Raw genomic sequence first — 22,104 nt, 5'->3', positions numbered from 1 at the left:
TATTATTATTGCACCATTCTAGAATCTGCCTCCATATCTACTCCTCAATGCCTTTGTTACTATTGGGCAGTCTATAAAAAAAACACCCAGTGGAGTTATTGCCCCCTTCCTCTTTCTGACTTCCACCCACAATTACTCAGTAGACATTCCCTCCATGACTTCCTTCTTTTCTGCAGCCATGATACTATCCCTGATTAACAGTGCCACTCCCCACCTCTTTTGCCTCCCTCTATATCTTTTTTGAAACATCTAAAGCCCGGCACACTTAGCAGCTATTCCTAACCCTGAGTCATCCAAGTCTCTCAAAGATTCCTTAAAGATTAATTTGCAAGTTGAGTAAGTGGTAAGGAAGGCCAGTGCAATGTTAGCATTTATTTAGAGGACTAGAATATAAAAGGATGAGGATATGCTGATGCTCCACTCAGAATGTACTTGGAGCATTTTGGGGGCCCTTATCTCAGATAAAATGTGTCGGCATTGGAGAGAGGCCAGAGGAAGGTCACATGGATTATTCTGAGAATGGAAGTTAACATATAAGAAGCATTTGATAGTTATGGTCTGTACTTGCTGGTGTTTAGAAGAATGAGGGGGGATCTCATTGAAACCTATTGAATATTAAATGGCCTAGATAGAGTGAATGTGGAAAGGATGCTTCCTGTAATGATTGAGTCTAGGATGAGAGGGTACAGCCTCAGAACAGAGGGCCATCCATTTAGAACAGAGATGAAGTAGTATTTCTTCAGCCAGAGGGTGGTGAACTTGTGGAGTTTATTGCCCAAGGTGGTTGTGGAGGCCAAACCATTGGGTATGTTAGAAGTGGAGGCTGATCACTTCTTGCTTGGTCAGAGCATCAATGATTTCAGAGAGGAGGCATGTAACCTGGGTTGAATGAGATATCTAAACAGCTATGATGGAATGGTTGAGTAGGCTCAATAAGCCAAATGGCCTAATTCTACTCCTATGTCTTGTGGTCTTATGGAAAGGCAATGTGCAGGGAGAGAAGCTGTGAACAAAATTGGCTTGTTTGGCAGTCTTCCACTAATGATGCAATGTGGAGGGGGAGCATTTCATCTGCTGTTCCTTCCAATCTATGGGGAATGGGCAGAATTGAAATGAAAGGATAAGTTGTAGTGTGGATGGAGGAAGGGGATGGAGTGGTATAAACACAAGTAACACAGGTTGACAGGGTGGTGAAGAAGGCATTTGTCACATTTGATATAAATTGTCCTTGAGAACCTCCATTAATCAGGATTGACCATGGTTGTTGCATCCCAGCTATCTACCTGATACACAAGCCAGGAAAGTATGATATGGAGAGTGAGCTGTTGCCCATGTAACAGTCTCCCCCTCTCCCCTCTTCACGTAGCTGATAAATCCAAAGAAATGGCAGAGATCGATACCGTTTGGCACCAGAGATATCACAGGAGTTGTCGGTCAGCGTTGAACTCAATGCAGGACTGCCTTGGGGTCTCCAGCTCTGGATTTTACCTCACAGTTTACTCCTGAAGCCTTCCCTATTGGTTATTGCCACAAGGCTGCAGAAGTTTGAGATCAGAGTTTTCCTTTCTCCTAGATGAGCTGCCAGCCACGGCTGACAAGCCCCATCTGCGTGAAGCAATTGGTCTTAAGGCACCAGTAACCTACCATTGCCCCTTCTCCTGTCAGTAAAAACAACTCAGCCGCACATGAAGGCCAGGAGATGGACTTGGTTGTAGTGGCACTTTGAAATACATGACATTGGGAACACTTAGTAGGTAGTGGGATCCTACCCTCAGCTAGAACAACATTAAGGAACCATATTGACCTTTTGTTCTTATAGATGTAGATAATTATGACATACATGTAGATTACATTTGTCCTTATAGATGTAAATAAATTCAAGAGGGGAGCGGATAATGTGGATGGTCTCAGTCTTTTCCACAAGATTAGGGGAGTCTAAAACTCAATTTAATGTGAGAAGGGAAATATTTAAAATCTACCTGTGGGGAACTTTTTTCAGTCAGAGGATAATGGGTACATGGAATGAGATGCCAGAAGAACCTGTAGGGACCGATACAATTGCAATATTTAAAAGACATTTGAACAGGTTGATGAATTGAAAAGATTTTTAGGGATATTGGCAAATGCAGGGACTAACTCAGGTGGACATCTTGGTCAACAATGGTGAGTTAGGCCAACGAGCCTTCCTCCGTGCTGTATTACTCTATGACATACTCTATATGTGGAATGCTCTGCCCCAGAAGGCAGTGGAGGCCAAGTCTCTGGATGCATTCAAGAGAGAATTAGATAGAGCTCTTATAAATAGTAGGGTCAAGGGATATGGGGAGAGGGCAGGAACAGGTTACTGATTGTGTATGATCAGCCATGATCACAGTGAATGGCGGTGCTGGCTAGAAGGGCTGAATGGCCTACTCCTGCACCTACTGTCTATTGTCTATTGACAGAAGTTCCTAAACTCATTTATGCCATGGACCCCTACCAATAACCGAAGGGGTGATCAGATGATTGGAGGATTTTTTAATTTTTCCTGTAAATGCCTGCATGAAATTGAATCTCAAGGTAGTATGCGTACATATGAGTACTTTGATAATAAATTTGCTTTGATTTTTTAATTAAAAATATAACATAGAAGAGTACAATACAGACCAGGCCCTTTGGCACATGATGTTGTGCTGAACTAAGTAAAACAATGCCTCCTAATTAATCTAATCCCTCATGTGCCTATCATCCCTATGTTCAAAGTAAATTTATTATTAAAGTACATATGTGTCACCATACACTGCCTTGAGATTAATTTTCTTCAGGTATTTACAGAAAAAAATGGAGTAGAATTTATGATTAAAAAGCTGTAAGTAACAGACAGACAAGCAACCAGTGTGCAAAAGACAAATCATGCAAATAGTAAGAACATACGAAATAGAAGCAGGAGTAGGCCATCCGACCCATTGAGCCTGCCGCACCATTCAATAAGATCATGGCTGATCTGTCTGTAAACTCAGTTCCAACTACCTGCCTAATAATAAAAATGTAAATAAATAATAGAGCTGTAGAGCCACAACACATGCCGGTGATATTAACCTGATTCTGATTCTGAAAGTGATTCTATAGGTTGTGGAGCTTGTTAGGCACTGAGGTGAGTGAAGTTATCTGTGCTGGTTTAATTTGTAGGGTAATAACTGTTGAATCTGGTGGTGTGGGATGTAGGGCTCTTGTACCTCCTGTCTGATGGTAGTAGTGAGAAGAGAATGTGGCCAGAATGGTAGGGATCTTTAATGATGGATACTACTTGCTTATGGCAGTGCTCCTTGTAAATCTGCTCAATGATATGGAGAGCCTTCCCTGTGATGGACTGGGCTGTATCCACTACTAATATGATGGGCCATTATTAATAGATCCAATAGTAGCTTCTTAAACCCAAGAATGGTTAGCATGTGGAATTTGTATCACAAAGAGGAGTTCAGGTGATTAAAAACTCCATGAAGGGGTAGGTAGATGGACATGCAGTTTAAGGATATGTTAATGAGGTTCCTTGAAGAAGTATAGAAAGGGATTGTCAAAAGTATTACATGACCCTTGAGACGCTGGAAATCTGTTCCTCTTCCTTCTTTGCCTTTCCTTATCCCTAGAAGTCATAGATTAAAGGAGAGAGGTGAAACATTAAGGCGAACCTGAGGGAGAACCTGTTCACTCAGAGGGTGTGAGAGTGTGGAACAAGCTGCCAGTGGAAGTGCCAGATACAGGTTCAATTTCAATACTTAAGAGAAATTTGGATAAATACAAGGATAGGCGAGGCACAGAGGGCTATGGTCTGGGTGCAGATCAATGGGACTTGACAGAATAATAGTTTGGTATGTATAACATGGGCTGAAGGACCTGTTTCTGTGCTGTGGTGCTCTGTGACTTTATGACCTGGATTCCCTTATCACCTGCCAGCTCATGCTCCTCCTCCCTACCCCCTAACCCTTTTGTTCAGGCTTCTGCCCTCTTCCTACACAGTAATAATGAAGCGTATTGGTCTGAAACATCGACTCTTCATTTCCCTCTTTGGTGTTGCCTGCCTGGCTGAGTTTCTCCGACATTTTGAGTCAGAGGTATACTTATTGATCTGGACTGAATGCCCTGTCTTCCTGCTGCACATTCTCTACAATTCCATGAAAACATTTGCCCCAATATCCCTTGTGAATAAAATAAAGTTTTCAACTTTCAGGGTTAATAGACTTGCAGGAGTAAAGGACTTGCTATTAGAGAAGAAAGAGAGTTCCACCATAACTAATCAGAGGTTACAACAGCCCCTCAAAAGCATGTGGAATCGAGTGGTAACAGGTGCATTGTTGCTATAGAAATATCTTTATCATTAATAAAAACAATTCTAATGATTCCCTCTTGAAGTTGGAGGATATGGAGAGGCTAATTAGAATTCAAGATATGACTGAAGAGTACCTTCTTGAACATGGTACTTCAGAGCAGAAAGAAATTCTGATGTTGTTTCATGTATTGTTGCAATGACTAGGGCCAGTGCCATGCTCTGTGAACACTGAAAAGGATTTCAAGGGCACTGTGTAAATGCTAGTCTTTCTATTCCCTTTAATTCTCTTACAGGCTCACTAAGTATGTACAAATTGTCTTTCAATCCTTTTGTCAGTCAGGTACAGCAAGAGTTATTAATCTTGAGAGTAGGAGTTGTCCCACGTACAGTGATTGAGAAACAATTTCCCATTGTCAGAGTTACCACAATCGTGTAACATTAGCACAGTGACATTTTAGCTGGTGCTTTTGGTATCTGTACTGTGTAATGCCCTGGTTCACAATTTTACTGTTATGCTGTAGGTATTTCATTTAGCAGTTCTGTAAGAGCAGTCTGTTCTGCTTTCAGCCTTTCTGGGTTATTGTTGAAGATGAGGATGATGAGGAATGTGTGCCGTCCAATTGGGATGGTGGAAATGGGGGGGGGGGGGTTTGTTTGAGGGACACTAAGGTTCGTCTTGGGGCTTTTGTTCGGTGGGAGATGAAGGGAGAAGACGCTGGAGAGAACCGGTCGCCTGATTCGAACTGGTCCCGGGCCATGATTCGATGAAGCCAGGTGTCAAGATCGATTGAGGATCAGTGAGCTCCGGCTTGTGCACATTTGACTGTAATTAAATCGGGCCCTTTTTTTGTTTTTCTTTACTAACCCTTTAGTTAAGTTAAAGTTCATAAATATAATTCCTTTGATCATATGCGGTGTACTGTCTGTTATTTCGTGGCACTAATTTGTAACAGGGTAGCAAACTACACAGCATCCACACAAACCGGGGTTTGGGGTGGGACAGCTGTCTCAATCTCACAGGTTTGGTGAGACTGGAGAGTGTCCTCCCTAGACTTACGCAGACAAAGAAACCGGGGGTTTCATTGTGGGGTTATCGTCCAGGATTGATTTTGTTGGATGCTGAGTGTTGAGCCGGTGGGGTGTGTGTTTAAGCCTACACTAAACTATTGGCCAGTGAAGTGTGAGATATGTGGGTATAGACGCTGCAGGGGTTGAACAGTGATGTGAATTCATGGGGTTACTGGTTACAAATGCGAGGGTAGACATTCGTATTCCTGATGAATACAAATTATTCAACTTTATGTACCATTAAAGCAGTAGGAGCAGTTACAACTATGCAGTGGAGGTTTGAGAAAATGGCGGACAAAGACTTTGTTTTAGTTCAGACTAGCGCTGACGTAATGGCAGTGGATCTGCCTGGTACTATTGGGGCCCCGGGACAGAGGATGGCATGGGCTGTCCATTTTTTCCGGGAGGAGGGGAGTGCAGGCCAGCATGCCAAATCGGAAGCCAAGTTTCCCATGACTAGGAGAGGAGGAAGGTATGGACATATCTGGACTATAGGACTCTAAACAGGCGTACAGTCCCCGACCATTATACCGTCTTGAAGATGCGCAGGCCTGTCTGAGTGTTGCAAAGCTGTTCAATGTGCTGGACTTGGAGTGGGTATTATCAGATCCCCATGAGTGAGGCAGACAAAGAGAAGAGTCCCGTGGGATTCTTCCAGTTTGAAAGGATGCCCCAGGGCATTTCGGGAGCACCAGTGACTTTCCAGCGTGTCATGGAGAAAATGGTAGGAGATATGATCTTGCTTGACGTGTTGGTGTACCTGGATGATCTTATAGTGAAGGTGCTGTGTGGCCTGAAAGTTGAAGGTTAAAACTTTCCCTGGACAAGTGCCAGTTCTGTAAGGCGTTTGTCAGCTGTGTTGGGCACATAGTCTCATAGGTTGGAGTAGCTATAAATCTGTCTAAGATAGAGGTGGTGACCACCTGGCCAGGCCCCACCCAGACTGTGCGCACCCTGCGTTTGTTCCTTGGATTCTATGAGTACTATCCGGAGATTTGTGAAGGACTACTCTAAAGTGAGTCACCCTTTACATCGTCTTCTGTGTGGTTGCCCTCCCTTGGGGAACAAAGGGAGGAGGACAAAAGGAGAGGAGGGTAAAGATTACCTTAGCCCTTCAGAGCCTTTTGGAGTGAGATTGGATGTGAAATGTGAAGAGGCCTTTCAGTTGCTGAAGGAACTGCTGATAAAAGTGCCGGTGCTGGTTTTTGCAGACCCCCCGGTTGCCGTATATGCTGCATACGGATGCCGGCAGAGAGGGTTTAATGAGTGTTCTATAACAGGATCAGGGCACGGGGTTGAGTCCTGTCACGCTTGTCAGCTGGAGTCTGTCACCCTCTGAGGGAAACTATCCCAAGCACAGGTTGGAACTTCTGGCATTGAAATGGGCTGCGGTGGATAAGCTTAGATGATTATCTATATACTTCCAAGAGTGAGGTGAGGACGGACAACAATCCCTTATATTTTGACTTCAGTGAAATTAGGTGCCACAGGCCATCGATGATTGGCAGCTTTGTCTGCCTATGATTTCAGCCTGAAGTACCAGCCGGGAAGTAGGAACATTGATGCCGATGCTTTATCCTGATAAACAGCTAGACAGGGACAGAGAGTGGGAGAGTGTTCCTGACCCTGGAGCGAAAGCCATGTGCCAGTTTTCCATCACAGGGCAGGTAGAGGAAAGGCAAGGGCAGAATCGAGCAGTAAATATTTAGGAGTTTCTGAAGCTTAACACAACCTGACTGCTCTGAAGACAAAAGCAGTTGCTGGACTTGAGTCCTGGGAAAGTGACAGCTGCTTAGTGAAATATCTGGGCAGTGGAACCGTTTGGTCAGCGGTTGTGAAAGGAGACATGGCCCAGTGGACAAGATGAAGCACTCTGCAGTGTCTCTACTACTGAGAAAATGGCCCAGATGGAGGTTGAGGAACTAGGTCCTATACCAGGTCATATTGCCTCCAGACCAGCTTCAATATTCCCAGCTGGTTCTGCTTGAGAAGCATCGGAGGATTGTGTTGAAGTCATTTCATGATGATTCTGGCCACTTGGGGATTGAGAAGGCCTATGGATTGCTCAGAGATTGGTTCTGCTGGTCCCAAATGAAGCTAGAGGTTGAAGAGTACTGCAAGTTGTGCATTTGATATATACGGAGGAAGATGCTGCCTACAAGAGGTGCTCCGTTATCCCACTTGCAGAATGCGGGGCTGCTTGACTTAGTGTGAATGGATTTCCTGTTATTGGAGCCAGATGCCAACAACATGGCAAATATCTTGGTTATTACAGATCACTACATCAGATATGCACAAGCCTTCCCTACCAAGGAACAGAGGGTGTCCACTGTGGCCAAAGGGTTATGGGAGAAGTATTTCATTTCTTATGGCCTCCCCAGCAGATACATAGCAGTCAGGGACAGGATTTCAAGAGTAGGCTCATACATGAGTTACTGAGCGTGCTTGGAGTAGAGAAGTCAAGGACTATGCCTTATCACCTGCAGGGTGATCCCCAACCTGAGAGGTTCAATCAGACTTAGGTAGTCATGCTCAGAACCTTGGAGATTAGCAAAAAGAACAAGTGGAGTCAACATTTTGGATGTCTGGTCCACTGCTACAACTGTACACAAAATGAAGCTACTGGGTACTCGCCATATTATCTGATGTTTGGGCGTGAGGCACGGTTGCCTGTTGACCTCTGTTGTGGGACTGGCGAGGAAGATCTACTGCCAAAGACTTATCTGAAGTACGTATCTATTTGATATGAGAAGGGAGATGAAAAGGGATTATCAATTAGTGAGCTCTCTGCTACCAAGCAGAATCAGAGGAGAGGAGGTACAATCAAGCAGAGGAGGTACAATCAAAAGACTAGGTTCTCCAAACTCATGCCTGGAGACCGAGTCTTCATAAGTTGGCTGACTGCAGGGCATCTGCTCCCTCTGCAGTAGAGAGTCCGATACAAAATGTACCAGCTTTCTGGGTGAAACCAGAGGATGAGAATGGGCCTGTCAAAATTCTCCATTGGAACCACCTTTGGGACAAGAGGTGCGTGTTGACCCAGAACCTGACCTGGATCCCACACCTAGTAAGAGGACGATGTGGGGAGACTGAAGGACCAGCTGCGGGAAGGATTAGACCGGCCCTTGCCCCTGAATGGGATACGGAGTCAGAGGATGAGGAAATGGGGATGCGGTATATGCTGCTTTGTGCTAACTCCCCACTAATTGAGTAAGAGATTTCAAACCCTTCTCACGCTGAGTCAGGTAAAATGGGAGAGACAGGCAGGCTTGTAGCTGTACCATGAAGTGGGGCTGGGCTTTAAAGTACCTGAGAATGAATCTGAGCTCAGCCAACTGGCAGAGGGACCCAAGTAGCCTGAAGGCAAGAGTAATAGACAGGGGCAGTAATACACAGGGGGAGACCTCACCACATGGACCTGAAGTATCCCAAGGAGTGTCTGAAACTGAAGAAGTAGATGATGGGATAAGGAGGTCTCAAAGAGTCAAGAGACCCTCAGATAGGCTGGCCTATGTAGTACTGAGGGAACAGAGTGTTGTGACTGTCCCCCAGTGAGATATGTCACTACCATGTACAAATAGATTAGAGATTCTGACATCACAGAATTCCTTTGAAAACGGTGTTATTAATGATGGGATGACAAATTATTTCAAAGTCAATATGACTATTTGTGGTGGGTGGAGAGTGTAATGCCCTGGTTCACATCTTTACTGCTATGCTGTGGGTATTTCATTTAGCAGTTCTGTAAGAGCAGTCTGTTCTGTTTTCAGCCTGATTGGGTTATTGTTGGGATGGTGAGGAATGTGTGCCGTCCATTTAGGTTAGTGGAACTGGGGGGAGGATTTTTTTTTTTGGTGAGGGATACTAAGGTTGGTGGTGGGGCTTTTGTTCAGTGGGAGATGAAGAGAGAAGATGCTGGAGAGAACAGGTCAAAGGATTCGACCTGGTGCGGGACCGTGACTGGATGAAGCCAGGTGCCGAGATTGATTGAGGGTCAGTGAATATGGTGAAATGTTGAGATCCAACTTGTGCACATTTGACTGTTTAATTAAAATGGGCCCTTTTTGTTTTTCTTTACTAACACTTTAGTTAAGATTCATTAACATAATTCTTTTAATTGTTTGCAGTGTACTGTCTTCTCTTGTGGCACTAATTTTCCACAGGGTAGTAAATTACACAGCATCCACACAAACTGGGGTTTGGGGTGACACAGGCCATCTCGATCACACGGGTTTGGCAGGACCAGAGAGTGTCTTCCTTCGACTTACACAGCCAAGAAAACCAGGGGGTTTCAGCTTCTTTGGGAATAGGAGAGTCATTCTAATTTTAGCTTTTCCTTACAGCCAGGCATGGACTGTACCTACATACAAGTGGAAGTTTTGATGCAAAAGCTGACAAAGAGCAAGTCTAAAAATATTGTGAGTATTTTACATTCATCATTCAAGGTCAACATGGTAGCATAGCAGTTAGTAGAACATTATCCCAGACCAAGGTTCAATTCCAGCACAGTCTGTCAGGAATTTTTATGTGATCCCCATGATTATGTGGATTTCCTCTGACTGCCCAGGCTTTTTCCCACATTCTGAAGATGTTTAGTAGGTTAATTGGTCATATGGGTGTAATTGGATAATGTGCCTCATTGGAGGGACTTGTTACTGTGCTGTATCTCTAATAATAAAAATAAAATCGTTCTGAAATACTTCATTCACATTTGGCATTCCTAAGTATTGGTGTAATGATCCAAATGAATTCAGAAAGGAAGCTGGTTTTGTTATTCATCATTGACTTTGCACAGAAGGCAGTTTCTTGTTCTTTCAAATGAGCACAATCTTCCCCACGATTGAGAAATTATCCAAAAAGTGGTATCCATCATTGAAGATCCTCACTAAACAGGACATTCCCTCTTCTCATCAGAGAGGAGGTATAGCAGCATGAAGGCCCACACTCAACATTTTAGGAGCACTTTCTTTCCCTCAGCCATGATTTCTAAATGGTCCATGAACCCATGAACACTCCCTTACTATAAAAACAAGCAAGTCCAAAAACCAAAGCAACACACATAAAATTGCTGGAGGAATTCTCAGCAGGTCAAGCAGTATCTATGAAGGTGAATAAACAGTCGACATTTTGGGCCAAGATTCTTCATCAGGATCTTTCACATGACTTTCTTATATACGTATTGAATTGAATTGACTTTATTACTTATATCCTTCACATACATGAGGAGTAAACATCTTTACATCTCTGTCTAAATGTGCAATTTATTGTAATTTATAATAAATAGTATGTACATAGAAATGCAATTGTGTCATCATGAGTTAAGCAATCGGCCTGGTGGAAGAAGCTGTCCCAGAGTCTGTTGGTCCTGGCTTTTATATTGTGGTACTGTTTCACAGATGGTAGCAGCTAGAACAGATTGTGACTGGGATGACTTGGATCCCCACTGATCCTTCGGGTTCTTTTTACACACCTGTCTTTGAAAATGTCCTGAATAGCGGGAAGTTCACATCTACAGATCCACTGGGCTGTCTGCACCACTCTCTGCGGTCCTGTGATTGAGGGATGTACAGTTCCCATACCAGGCAGTGATGCAGCCAGTCAGGATGCTCTCAATTGTGCCCCTATAGAAAGTTCTTAGGATTTGGGGCCCACACCAAATTTCTTCAACCGTCTGAGGTGAAAGAGGCGCTGTTATGCCTTTTTCACCACACAGCTGGTATGTACAGATCATGTGAGATCCTTGGTGATGTTTATGCAGAGGAACTTAAAGCTGTTCACCCTCTCAACCCCAGATCCATTGATGTCAATAGGGGTTAGCCCAGGGGTCAGCAACCTTTACCACTGAAAGAGCCACTTGGACCCATTTCCCACAGAAAAGAAAACACTGGGAGCCGCAAAACCCGTTTGACATTTAAAATGAAATAACACTGCATACAATGTTTTTTTTGCCTTTATGCTATGTATAAACAAACTATAATGTGTTGCATTTATGAAATTGATTAACTCCTGCAGAGAAAACGAAATTACATTTCTGCATGCAACAAAAACATTTTGAACTCCGAAAAAAAGACGTTGGATTGAAGGTTACTTTTAAGTAAAATACTCAATGTCTATTTGAGTACTTCTTGTATTTATGAAAAACACCAAACTTAAATTTGCCGCCAGCAGCAAACCAAAAATAACGTCAGCCAGCTGTCAACCTGAAAAATAAAAGGACTATTTCACTGAACAATGAAAACATATGAATATACGTAAAATAATAGGCAATTAAAATATTTATCATACTTGGTCAGGTTGACTCACACCTGACAATGCAGTCGTATTCAGTAGGGATGGATCGATGCTTAGGGGAGTGACCAGGAAGGATAATGTGTTTTTTTCCTCTCTGAACTCACAGAAGCATTTCCCAAACGATGTTTGCATTGCGATGATTGCAGAATGTAAATACTCCGAATTTATCATGTCGTGACCTTGTTTGAACTCTCTCAAATTGGGGAAGTGAGACAATGTGCCTTTCTGTAAATCTCTGGCAAGCACTGTCAACTTGCGCTCGAATGCCAAAGCATCCTCCAACATGTGCAGGGCTGTACGTCCTTACCCCTGAAGAGCTGTGTTCAGCGTGTTCAGGTGCGCTGTCATGTCTACCATGAAGTATAGCTTTTTCAGCCACTCTGGCTGTTCCAGCTCAGGAAAGTTGAGCCCTTTGCTGCCCAGGAAAGTTTTCACTTCTTCCAGACACGCGACAAAGCGTTTCAGCACCTCCCCTCTGGACAGCCAGCGATTAAAACACGTTGTAGCGGTGTGCTACACGCAGTCAGTAAACTGCAGTCAAAGATAGCTTTATTCGAACTAAACAGCCTTGCTTTTAAGCCTCCCTCAACCCGCCCCCCCATGGGCGCGGATGCTGCAAAAGACACGTACTCACAAACTCCCTTAGCCTGAACGCTGGCTAATTGTGAGCCGGTTCCAATGTGCCAGGAAATGGGTCGCCACAACGTCTTATTTAGATTGTACAAGATCACCATAATCTTCAAATTTAGAATTACATTTCAAAAACTAACAAACTAACATAAAATACATTTTAATTAAATACTGACCAATTATTTCCCAAAGCAACAGGGAGCCGCAGCACAGACGTAAAAGAGTCGCATGTGGCTCCAGAGCCGCGGGTTGCCGACCCCCGGGTTAGCCTGTCTCCATTCATCCTGTAGTCCATAAGCAGTTCCTGTGTTGTTGCAACATTGAGAGAGAGGTTGTCTTCTTGACACCACTGTGTCAGGGTGGTGGCTTCTTCTCTGTAGGCTGCCTCATTTTTATTTGAGATAAGGCCAATCAGTGTTGTGACATCAGCAAATTTAATTCACAGATTGGAGCTGTGGGTGACACAGTCATACAGAGTCATACACGGGCATACAGAGAGTAAAGGAGGGGGCTTAGTACACAGATTCAATTTAAGTAGCTTTTATTAATTATTTTGTGTTTGCTCTGTACTGCTGCCACAAAGCAACATAATAAATCTGATACTGGTTCTTACAGCATTTAAAAAGTAAACTCTTAGAAGCTGAGAGGAATGCTGAAGAAGTTTCAGAGATGTACCAGAAAGAAAAGGTAAGCAGTCAGAGGAGTTCTTTTTAATCAGAAAAAGAGAATAATTATTGTCAGTGTTGATCTTTGCTTTAACCAAATGTAACTTCTTTTCCAGGATAATTCTTTCTTTGAAAAGCAGCTTTCAAAATCCATTGGAGCAACCCAAGCTCATCTACAGGGACAACTTCAAAATAAAGAGGCTGTGAGTGACAGGATGTTAGCTCAGATACTTGTAAGTTGCCTGGTAAAACACAGCAATTCTATAAGTGGACCACAGAAATTTAAATTATTGCAGTATAGTTGCCTCTCATAATTTTACAGTGACTTAGCACAATTGAAAAGTGATCCAATCTTGAGAAAACCAGTGGCTATAGTTTCACTTCTGTGAAAAAGCTAACTAGTTAATGATTTTAATCAGCAATACTGTATTGTGGTTTGTATGTGGAAAATCCCCATATCCAGCTATTGAGTAGGCTGACTTACAGCTAGAATTGTTGCATCTAATAATCTTACATATGAATTCGGCATTGCTAATATAAACTCTGAACTGATCCATAGAAGAAATAAAGGTATCTGGGATAGAAGCCATTTGGGGAAAAGAGGCTAGACTGCACAGGTGCGTGACATAGTGTGCCAAAGGTTTCAAAAGGAGAGGAATTTTTCAACGGTCTTTTAAATCGAAGCAAGAGGCGGAGAGTGAAGAAGTAAAGGCATCTCGGAGAGAAGCCTTTTTTTTAACTGATTGGGGAAAAGAGGTTAGACTGCACAGGCGCGTGACGTAACTTGCCAAAGGTTTAAAAAAAAGACCACCATATATAACGGCCGTTGTCGGAGTGGACTGAGGCAGAGTGGGACAGCTTTGGCTCAACAGGCTTTGGTGAGAACAGGCAGAGGTGAGGATTGAACAGGGCATGTAAGCACATAAAAGTCGGCCCATGAGGCAGCGGAGAATTTAAAAAGCGAGCAGATTAACGGAGCGGGTAACGTAGTAGAGACAGATAGAGTAGGAAGGCTTTGGCTTGAGAGGCTTTGGCGAGCAGAGGCTGAGGACAAGCTTCACTCCAAGTGAGGTAAGGCCGGGTAAGTTCCTTTAGTTAATTTAATTACCTTAGGAGTAGGTAATGGAGGCAGCAGTTAGGGCAGTTGAGTGCTCCGTTTCCAGTATGTGGGAAGTCAGGGCGAGCACAATTGTCCCTGATGACTACACCTTTAAAAGGTGCATCCAGCTGCAGCTCCTGACAAACCGTGTTAGGGAACTGGAGCTGGAGCTGGAAGAACTTAGGATCATTCGGGAGGCAGAGGCAGAAATAAGCAGGAGTTACAGGGCGATAGTCACACCTAAGAGTGAGGAGACAGGTAACTGGGTGACTGTCAGGAGAGGGAAGGAGATTAGACAGAATGAGCAGAGCACCCCTATTGCCATTCCCATCAATAATTACACCATTGTGGATACTGTTGGTGGGGACGACCTACCAGGGACAAGTTGCAGTGGTTGCATCTCTGGCACCAAGACTGGACCCTCAGCTCAGAAGGTAAGGAGGGAAAAGAGGAGAGCAGTAGTGATAGGGGATTCGATAGTTAGGGGGACAGATAAGAGGTTCTGTGGAAGAGATCGAGAATCCCGGGTAGTCTGTTGCCTCCCTGGTGCCAGGGACTGCGATATCTCGGATTGAGTTCTCAGTATTCTCAAGAGGGAGGGTGAGCAGCCGGATATCATGGTCCATGTAGGGACCAATGATGTGGGTGGGAAGAGTGAGAAGGTCCTGAGAGGTGAGTTTAGGGAGTTAGGCACCAAGTTAAAGGACAGGGCCTCCGAGATAGCAAACTCAGGATTGCTACCAGTGCCAGGTGCAGGCGGGTTTAGAAATGGTAAGATAGCGCAGATCAACACGTGGCTGAAGACATGGTGCAGGAGGGAAGGCTTCAGATTTATAGATAATTGGGCAATTTTCCAAGGAAGGTAGGACCTGTTCCGGTGGGACGATTTACATCTGAACTGGAGGGGGACAAATATTCTTGCAGGTGGGTTTACTAGAGAGACTCCAGTGGATTTAAACTAGATACAAGGGGGGAGGGGAACCAGAGTGCAGGAACAGATGTATGGGAGAAGGAAGAAAAAGAAGATAGTAAAGTTGTTTGCACAGTTAGAGATAAACAGAGAGGAAGAGGTGGAGAATTTCTTAAATGCATTTATTTTAATGCTAGGAGCATTGTAAGAAAGGTGGATGAGCTGAGAGCATGGATTGATACCTGGAAATATGATGTTGTGGCTATTAGTGAAACATGGTTGCAGGAGAGGTGTGATTGGCAACTAAATATTCCTGGATTTCATTGCTTCAGGTGTGATAGAATCGGAGAGACAAGAGGGGGAGGTGTTGCATTGCTTGTCAGAGAAAATATTACAGCGGTGCTCTGGCAGGATAGATTAGAGGGCTCGTCTAGGGAGGCTATTTGGGTGGAATTGAGGAATGGGAAAGGTGTAGTAACACTTCTAGGGGTGTATTGTAGACCACCTAATGGGGAGTGAGAATTGGAGGAGCAAATTTGCAAGGAGCTAGCAGATATCTGTAATAAGCACAGGGTTGTGATTGTGGGAGATTTTAATTTTCCACACATAGACTGAAAAGCCCATACTGTAAAAGGGCTGGATGGTTTGGAGTTGTAAACTGCGTACAGGATACTTTTTTGCAGCAATACATAGAGGTACCAACTAGAGAATGGGCAGTGTTGGATCTCCTGTTAGGGAATGAGGTAGGTCAGGTGACGGAGGTATGTGTTGGGGAGCACTTCAGGTCCAGTGATCACAGTGTCATTAGTTTCAATATAATTATGGTGAAGAATAGGACTAGAACCAGGGTTGAGATTTTTGATTGGAGAAAGGCTAACTTTGAGGAGATGCAAAAGGATTTAGAAGGAGTAGATTGGGGACAATTTGTTTTATGGGAAGTATGTAATACAGAAATGGAGGTCATTTAAATTTTGAGGGTACAGAATCTTTATGTTCCTGTTAGGTTGAAAGGAAAGGTTAAAAGTTTGAGAGAGCCATGGTTTTCAAGGGATATTGGAAACTTGGTTTGAAAAAAGAGAGATATCTACAATAAATATAGGCAGCATGGAGTAAATGAGGTGCTTGAGGAATATAAAGAATGTAAAAAGAATCTTAGGAAAGAAATTAGAAAAGCTAAAAGAAGATAAGAGGTTGCTTTGGCAAGTAAGGTAAAAATAAATCCCAAGAGCAAACACGAGGAAATCTGCAGATGCTGGAAATTCAAACAACATGCACAAAATGCTGGTGGAACACAGCAGGCCAGGCAGCATCTATAAGGAGAAGCGCTGTCGACGTTTCGGGCTGAGACCCTTCATCAGTTCAGTCAGATTTTGAACAATTTCTTTTCTTCGGTATTCATTAAGGAGAAGGATATTGAATTGTGTAAGGTAAGGGAAACAAGTAGAAAGTTATGGAAACTATGATGATTAAAGAAGAGGAAGTACTGGCACTTTTAAAGAATATAAAAGTTGATAAGTCTCTGGGTCCTGACAGGATATTCCCTAGGATCTTGAGGGAAGTTAGTTTAGAAATAGCAGGGGCTCTGACAGAAATATTTCAAATGTCATTAGAAACGGGGATTGTGCTAGAGGATTGGCTTATTGCTCATGTTGTTTCATTGTTTAAAAGAGGTTCTAAGAGTAAACCTAGAAAGTATAGGCCTGTAAGTTTGAGATAAGTGGTGGGTAAATTAATGGAACGTATTCTTAGAGATGTTATATATTATTATTTGGATAAACAGGGTCTGATTAGGAACAGTCAACATGGATTTGTGCATGGAAGGTCATGTTTGACAAATTGAATTTTTTGAAGAGGTTACTCGGAAAGTTGATGAGGTTAAAGCAGTGGCTGTTGTCTATATGGACTTCATTAAAGCCTTTGACAAGGTTCCACATGGAAGGTTAGTTAGGAAGGTTCAATAGTTAGGTATTAATATTGAAGTAGTAAAATGGATTCAACGGTGGTTGGATGGGATATGCCAGAGAGTAGTGGTGGATAACTGTTTGTCAGGTTGGAGGCCGGTGACTAGTGGTGTGCCTCAGGGATCTGTACTGGGTCCAATGTTGTTTGTCATATACATTAATGATCTGGATGATGGGGTGGTAAATTGGATTAGTAAGTATGCAGATGTTACTAAGATAGGTGGCATTGTGGATAATGAAGTAGGTTTTCAAAGCTTGCAGAGAGCTTTAGGCCAGTTAGAAGAGTGGGCTGAAAGATGACAGATGGAGTTTAATGCTGATAAGTGTGAGGTGCTACATTTTGGTAGGAATAATCAAAATAGGACATACATGGTAAATAGTAGGGTATTGAGGAATGTAGTAGAACAGAGTGATCTAGGAATAATGGTACATAGTTCCCTGAAGGTGGAATCTCATGTGGATAGGGTGGTGAAGAAAGCTTTTGGTATGCTGGCCTTTATAAATCAGAGCATTGAGTATAGGAGTTGGGATGTAATGTTAAAATTGTACAAGGCGTTGGTAAGGCCAAATTTGGAGTATTGTGTACAGTACTGGTCACTGAATTATAGGAAAGATAACAACAAAATAGAGAGAGTACAGAAAAGATTTACGAGAATGTTACCTGAGCTTCAGCATCTAAGTTACAGAGAAAGGTTGAACAAGTTAGGTCTTTATTCTTTGGAACATAGAAGGTTGAGGGGGGACTTGATGGAGGTATTTAAAATTATGAGGGGGATAGATAGAGTTGACGTAGATAGGCTTTTTCCATTGAGAGTAGGGGAGATTCAAACAAGAGGACATGAGTTGAGAGTTGGGGGCAAAAGTTTAGGGGTAACACAAGGGGGAACTTCTTTACTCAGAGAGTGGTAGCTGTGTGGATCGAGCTTCCAGTAGAAGTGGTAGAGACAGGTTCGATACTGTCATTAAAAAAAAATGGATAGGTATATGGACAGAAAAGGAACGGAGGGTTGTGGGCTTAGTGCAGGTCAGTGGGACTAGGTGAGAGTAAGCATTTGGCACAGACTAGAAGGGCAGAGTTGGCCAGTCTCCATGCTGTAATTGTTATATAGTTATATGGAACTGGTGATAAATCACACAATGCAATAAATCAGAGCTAATTCATTTATACAAGTTGTTGATAGAGTAAGATAAACCTAGTCTCTGATGATGTTGACTTCTGAATGTTATTGTGCTATAAATTAGTCTGTCCCCATTTTGTTGGGGCCATCTACAAACCTTCTGCATGAGGCTGTCTAGCCATACACCTTTGCCTTCATTTCCTTCAGATTAGCAAGGTGTGAAAAGTTTGAGTTAGCTCATCAGTGAATTTAGTGATGGGGAGGTTCCTCTGCTAAAAAGTGGTCTCTGATTTGTGGATGACAAAGTAGCTCAGTTAGTAAAGCCAGTGCCTTACAGCCCCAGAAATCCAAGTTCAATCCTTACCTTGGGTGTTGTCTGTGTGGAGTTTGCTTGTGCTTCCTATGATAGCACAGATTTTCTCTCTGGGGTGATAGATTAATGGTCATTGTAAGTTGTCCCTGGTGTGTGGAAAGTTGATTGTGGGTAAAATTAAAAATTGGATTAATGCAGGATTTCTTAGTATAAGGTACAAAAATGGTCCAGTGTACATCGGCAATTTTCTGTGGGCTGCAGGACTGTTCTGTAGATTTGTGAAGTATGCTTGCAGAAGAAGAATCTCAGGGTTGTATATGGTGACATGTATGTACTCTGATAATAAATTTTACTTTGAACTTTGAACTTTTGGAAGTTGATATTAATAGGATTAGAATTAATGTGGGGGATGGGTAGTGTCCAGGAAGGGGTAGCACTTCTGGTGAAGGTGCTTGTTGTGTCCATTCCAGGACAGCTCACTCACCTTTGGTCCCCACAGAACATTCAGTTTTCACCTGCGGCTCCAAGAAGCTGTTGGCATGTGACAACGGCTGCATGGTGGTGCACCTCTTCGACAGATGAGCTAAAACAGTAGCCAGCAGCTTCATACCCCAGTGAGAGAGGGACATGTCTGTCCTGGCATGCGATATCAGCTCCAACAGACTGGGTGGATGAGATCTACAGTGCAACCTGATTGCCAGGGAGGTGGTACTGCAATGCTCTGTGAAGAGCAAAGGACTTGACAAGGCATGAGAGACATCATGGTCATCCAAGGAAGGCACCAGTTTACGACGCTTGTTTGTACCACTGGACCTGGACTTCTGAGGTTGAGAGAGTGTAATGGCATTTCCACTTTAAAAATTCTCCCACTCAGGTTTCCTGTCATTATCGAAGATAATGGACAACCACCGGTAAATGTGGGTTAGCGTAAATGGATAGTTGATAGTCATTGTAGACTCAATGAGCTGAGGGACTTGTTCCCTTGCTGTATTGCTCCATGACTCTAAGGAAGAGAGGAGTGGCTGTGGGTAGAAGACAACAAGGTCACAGAATCAGTGGCTGAGGTAAGGGGCTATAATTTTTTGGAGGTTATGGGTGAGAATTGAGGCGTTAAAAACACTTTAAATTCTGGCTGCATTGGTTTCTTTAAGTATACCTATGAGTCAGCAAGTAGATCTGATTTTCTGAAGTACAGTTAACATTGAATCTGGCTACTCTTGTAAATTTATATTCTAGTGGGAGTCCATTGGGTATCAGGTCCTTCATTTGCAAAGAACAGAAGGGGTAGTTTATGCATGGACATTCTTAGTCACAATTTTTTTTTAAATCCAAAATGGTATGTGTGGACTCCTTACCTTTGAATACGTGTTGCCTTGCCAACCATTTTGGAGGCCCGGTTCTCAAATTTCTGTGTCACAGCCCGTGACACAGGCTTCAATACAATGGATGAAGTGAGGAATGGTTATGTGAGTATGCAGGGAAGAGAGTCAACAAAATCGTGGAAACAATGGCTAGAGGAATGGAGATCACCGATAGGTAACAAAGGCTGAACAATGGCTACAATTTTTGAGGCCTTGGGATACTTAGGAATTTCTGTATGGCATTGACTAGATGGGCTGAAAAGCCTGCTTCTGTGCTGTCGTGCTCTGTGATTTTATAAATTGAAAATATCACACAAATAAACTTAAGCGATGACTCTCCTTGTTTTTTTAAAATCACATCCACAATGTTGCACAGTTTGCATGGCCAATGTCATTCAGATAATCTTTAACAAGTCTTTGGTGGGAAGACAATAGTTTATGGTATATTGGAACAGGTAATCTGTACTCTTACTAAGGCAGTCACTGCAAGTAAAAATTCGGCTGACATGAAAATTCCAATAAAGTTAGGAATTGGTAGTCTTGAGTAATCTTCAACTCTAGAATGGTAGAAACCCTGGGAATTGCAACATTGTGGTTTGGACTAGTATACCAATTCATCAGAAATGATGAAACATGGGCTGAACTTTAAGTGTATGTTACAGCTGCAAACTGGTTCAGAATTGTAGTTCTAATATACCAGTTTTATGGGATTTGTTATCTATATTTAGCATTCTCCCTTTGAGAAGGGCTGAATCAAATTAGGTTACAGAAGCATTTCTATCTTTCTAACTAGTCAAGATAGGAATCTTGCAACCAAATCTAAATAAAGACATGTAGTATATGATCTTTCAAGTTAGTTTTTTTAAAATAATTTGATATTTTGAAATTGAATAATGTTAATTAATGTGGATGCTAGAAAAGCAAGGGAATGGAGGTCGACCGTAGGTTACTTTCACCCCCATATCATCTGACTCAGTAACAAGGGCAGCTGATTAGACAACACTGGACTGCATAGTAGCTGGTTTGCTGCGATGACAGCATCTGCTCCTAATGGAAGTCTGTGCTAATCCCCAAGAGAAAGGGGCGATGTTTGTTTTGACAGTAAAGCAGACAGAATAAAGTAATCTGGCATACAGGCTCCTGCTAGCCGAGAGAAACAGGTTTGAAAACACATTGCAAGTTGAATTGCGGCATTTCAAAGGGCAGTGATTCATTGCTTGGACAATAAAGATGTTAATCTAATCATACTGTAATAAATTGCAGGAGAGGAGCAAAACTCACTGAAATCTATATGCCGCCTGTGTTACTTAGTGAGCCTATACCAGCTGCAATAGGTAACAGGCAGGCTAGGCTGGATGGTTTCTGTGAAAAGTAACATATAGATGTTTTAAATTAGAGACACAGTGTAGTAACAAGCCCTTCTGGCCCAGTGAGCCCAATTACACCGTGTAACCAATTAACCTACTAATGCATACGTCTTTAGAATGCAGAAGGAAACCGGAGCACTCAGAGTCACAGGAAAAACATTCAAACTCATTACAGAATTGAACCTGGGTTTATGGCGCTGTGAACCATTAACTCCTTCACTACCTTACCACTTTATAATCCTGAAAGCCCATGCAAATACTGCAGAGTATATCATTATCAGATATTAGCAAAACTAATAGAGTTTGTGGGTAAATTAACTTGCCTGTTACTTGTGTAGCCTGGGATAAAATAGAAATTTTAAAAATGGTGGAAATACTCAGCAGGTCAGGATGTATCTGTGGATCAAGAAGCAGAGGTATGTTTCAGATTGAAGACCATCAGAACTGGGGGAAAAGGTAATATAAACGTTTTAAGCCTCAAGATCAATGGGACTGGTGGGAGTAAATGTCTTTGATTAAGAACATACCGGATATACCTGGAGGACAAGCTATACACAAGGGTATTTGGTCTGTGAGTGAATGGAAGGTTGGAGTGTAAAGATCTCTCTCTCTCTCTCTCTCCCTCCCTCCCTCTCTCTCTCCCTCTTTCTCCCTCCCTCTCTCCTTCCCTCCATCCCTCTCTCCTTCATTAGCTTCCATCATTAGGGACTGTCACCTCTGAGGCCTCTTCTCATTCCTACAATCAGAGAGAGGTACAGAGGTCTGAAGAACCACACTCAAAGATTTAGGAACAGATCCTTCCCTTTTGCCATCAGATTTCTGAATAGTCCCTGAACCCTTGAACACTATAGCTTTTCTTTTGCATTGTTTATTTTGTAATTTATAGTAATTTCTTTGGCTTTGTATTATAGTCCCCCAGTGCAACAGCAAATTTCTTGATATATGAGTCCGTGATACACCCAATTCAGATTCTTGTAGAAGATGAGGTGTCATTGGTGCTCACTGAAACGCTACA

The 22,104-nt window shown here is 42.8% G+C and overlaps 1 protein-coding gene across 1 annotated transcript in view; it reads left to right on the top strand.

The window, feature by feature from the left end:
* LOC132401707 (outer dense fiber protein 2-like) overlaps window positions 1-22,104 on the top strand; it is an 82,801-nt gene that overhangs the window by 19,851 nt on the left and 40,846 nt on the right. The window contains exons 6-8 of the mRNA XM_059983816.1: window positions 9,718-9,792; window positions 12,911-12,982; window positions 13,077-13,193. Coding sequence (XP_059839799.1) covers window positions 9,718-9,792; window positions 12,911-12,982; window positions 13,077-13,193 — 264 coding nt within the window. The remainder of the gene's footprint in view (window positions 1-9,717; window positions 9,793-12,910; window positions 12,983-13,076; window positions 13,194-22,104) is intronic.

Source organism: Hypanus sabinus, chromosome 11 (assembly GCF_030144855.1).
Source record: "Hypanus sabinus isolate sHypSab1 chromosome 11, sHypSab1.hap1, whole genome shotgun sequence".
In the NCBI taxonomy this organism is placed as follows: domain Eukaryota; kingdom Metazoa; phylum Chordata; class Chondrichthyes; order Myliobatiformes; family Dasyatidae; genus Hypanus; species Hypanus sabinus.
Note: the sequence above shows the minus strand (reverse complement) of the source record. Positions and strands in the feature narration are given on the sequence as shown.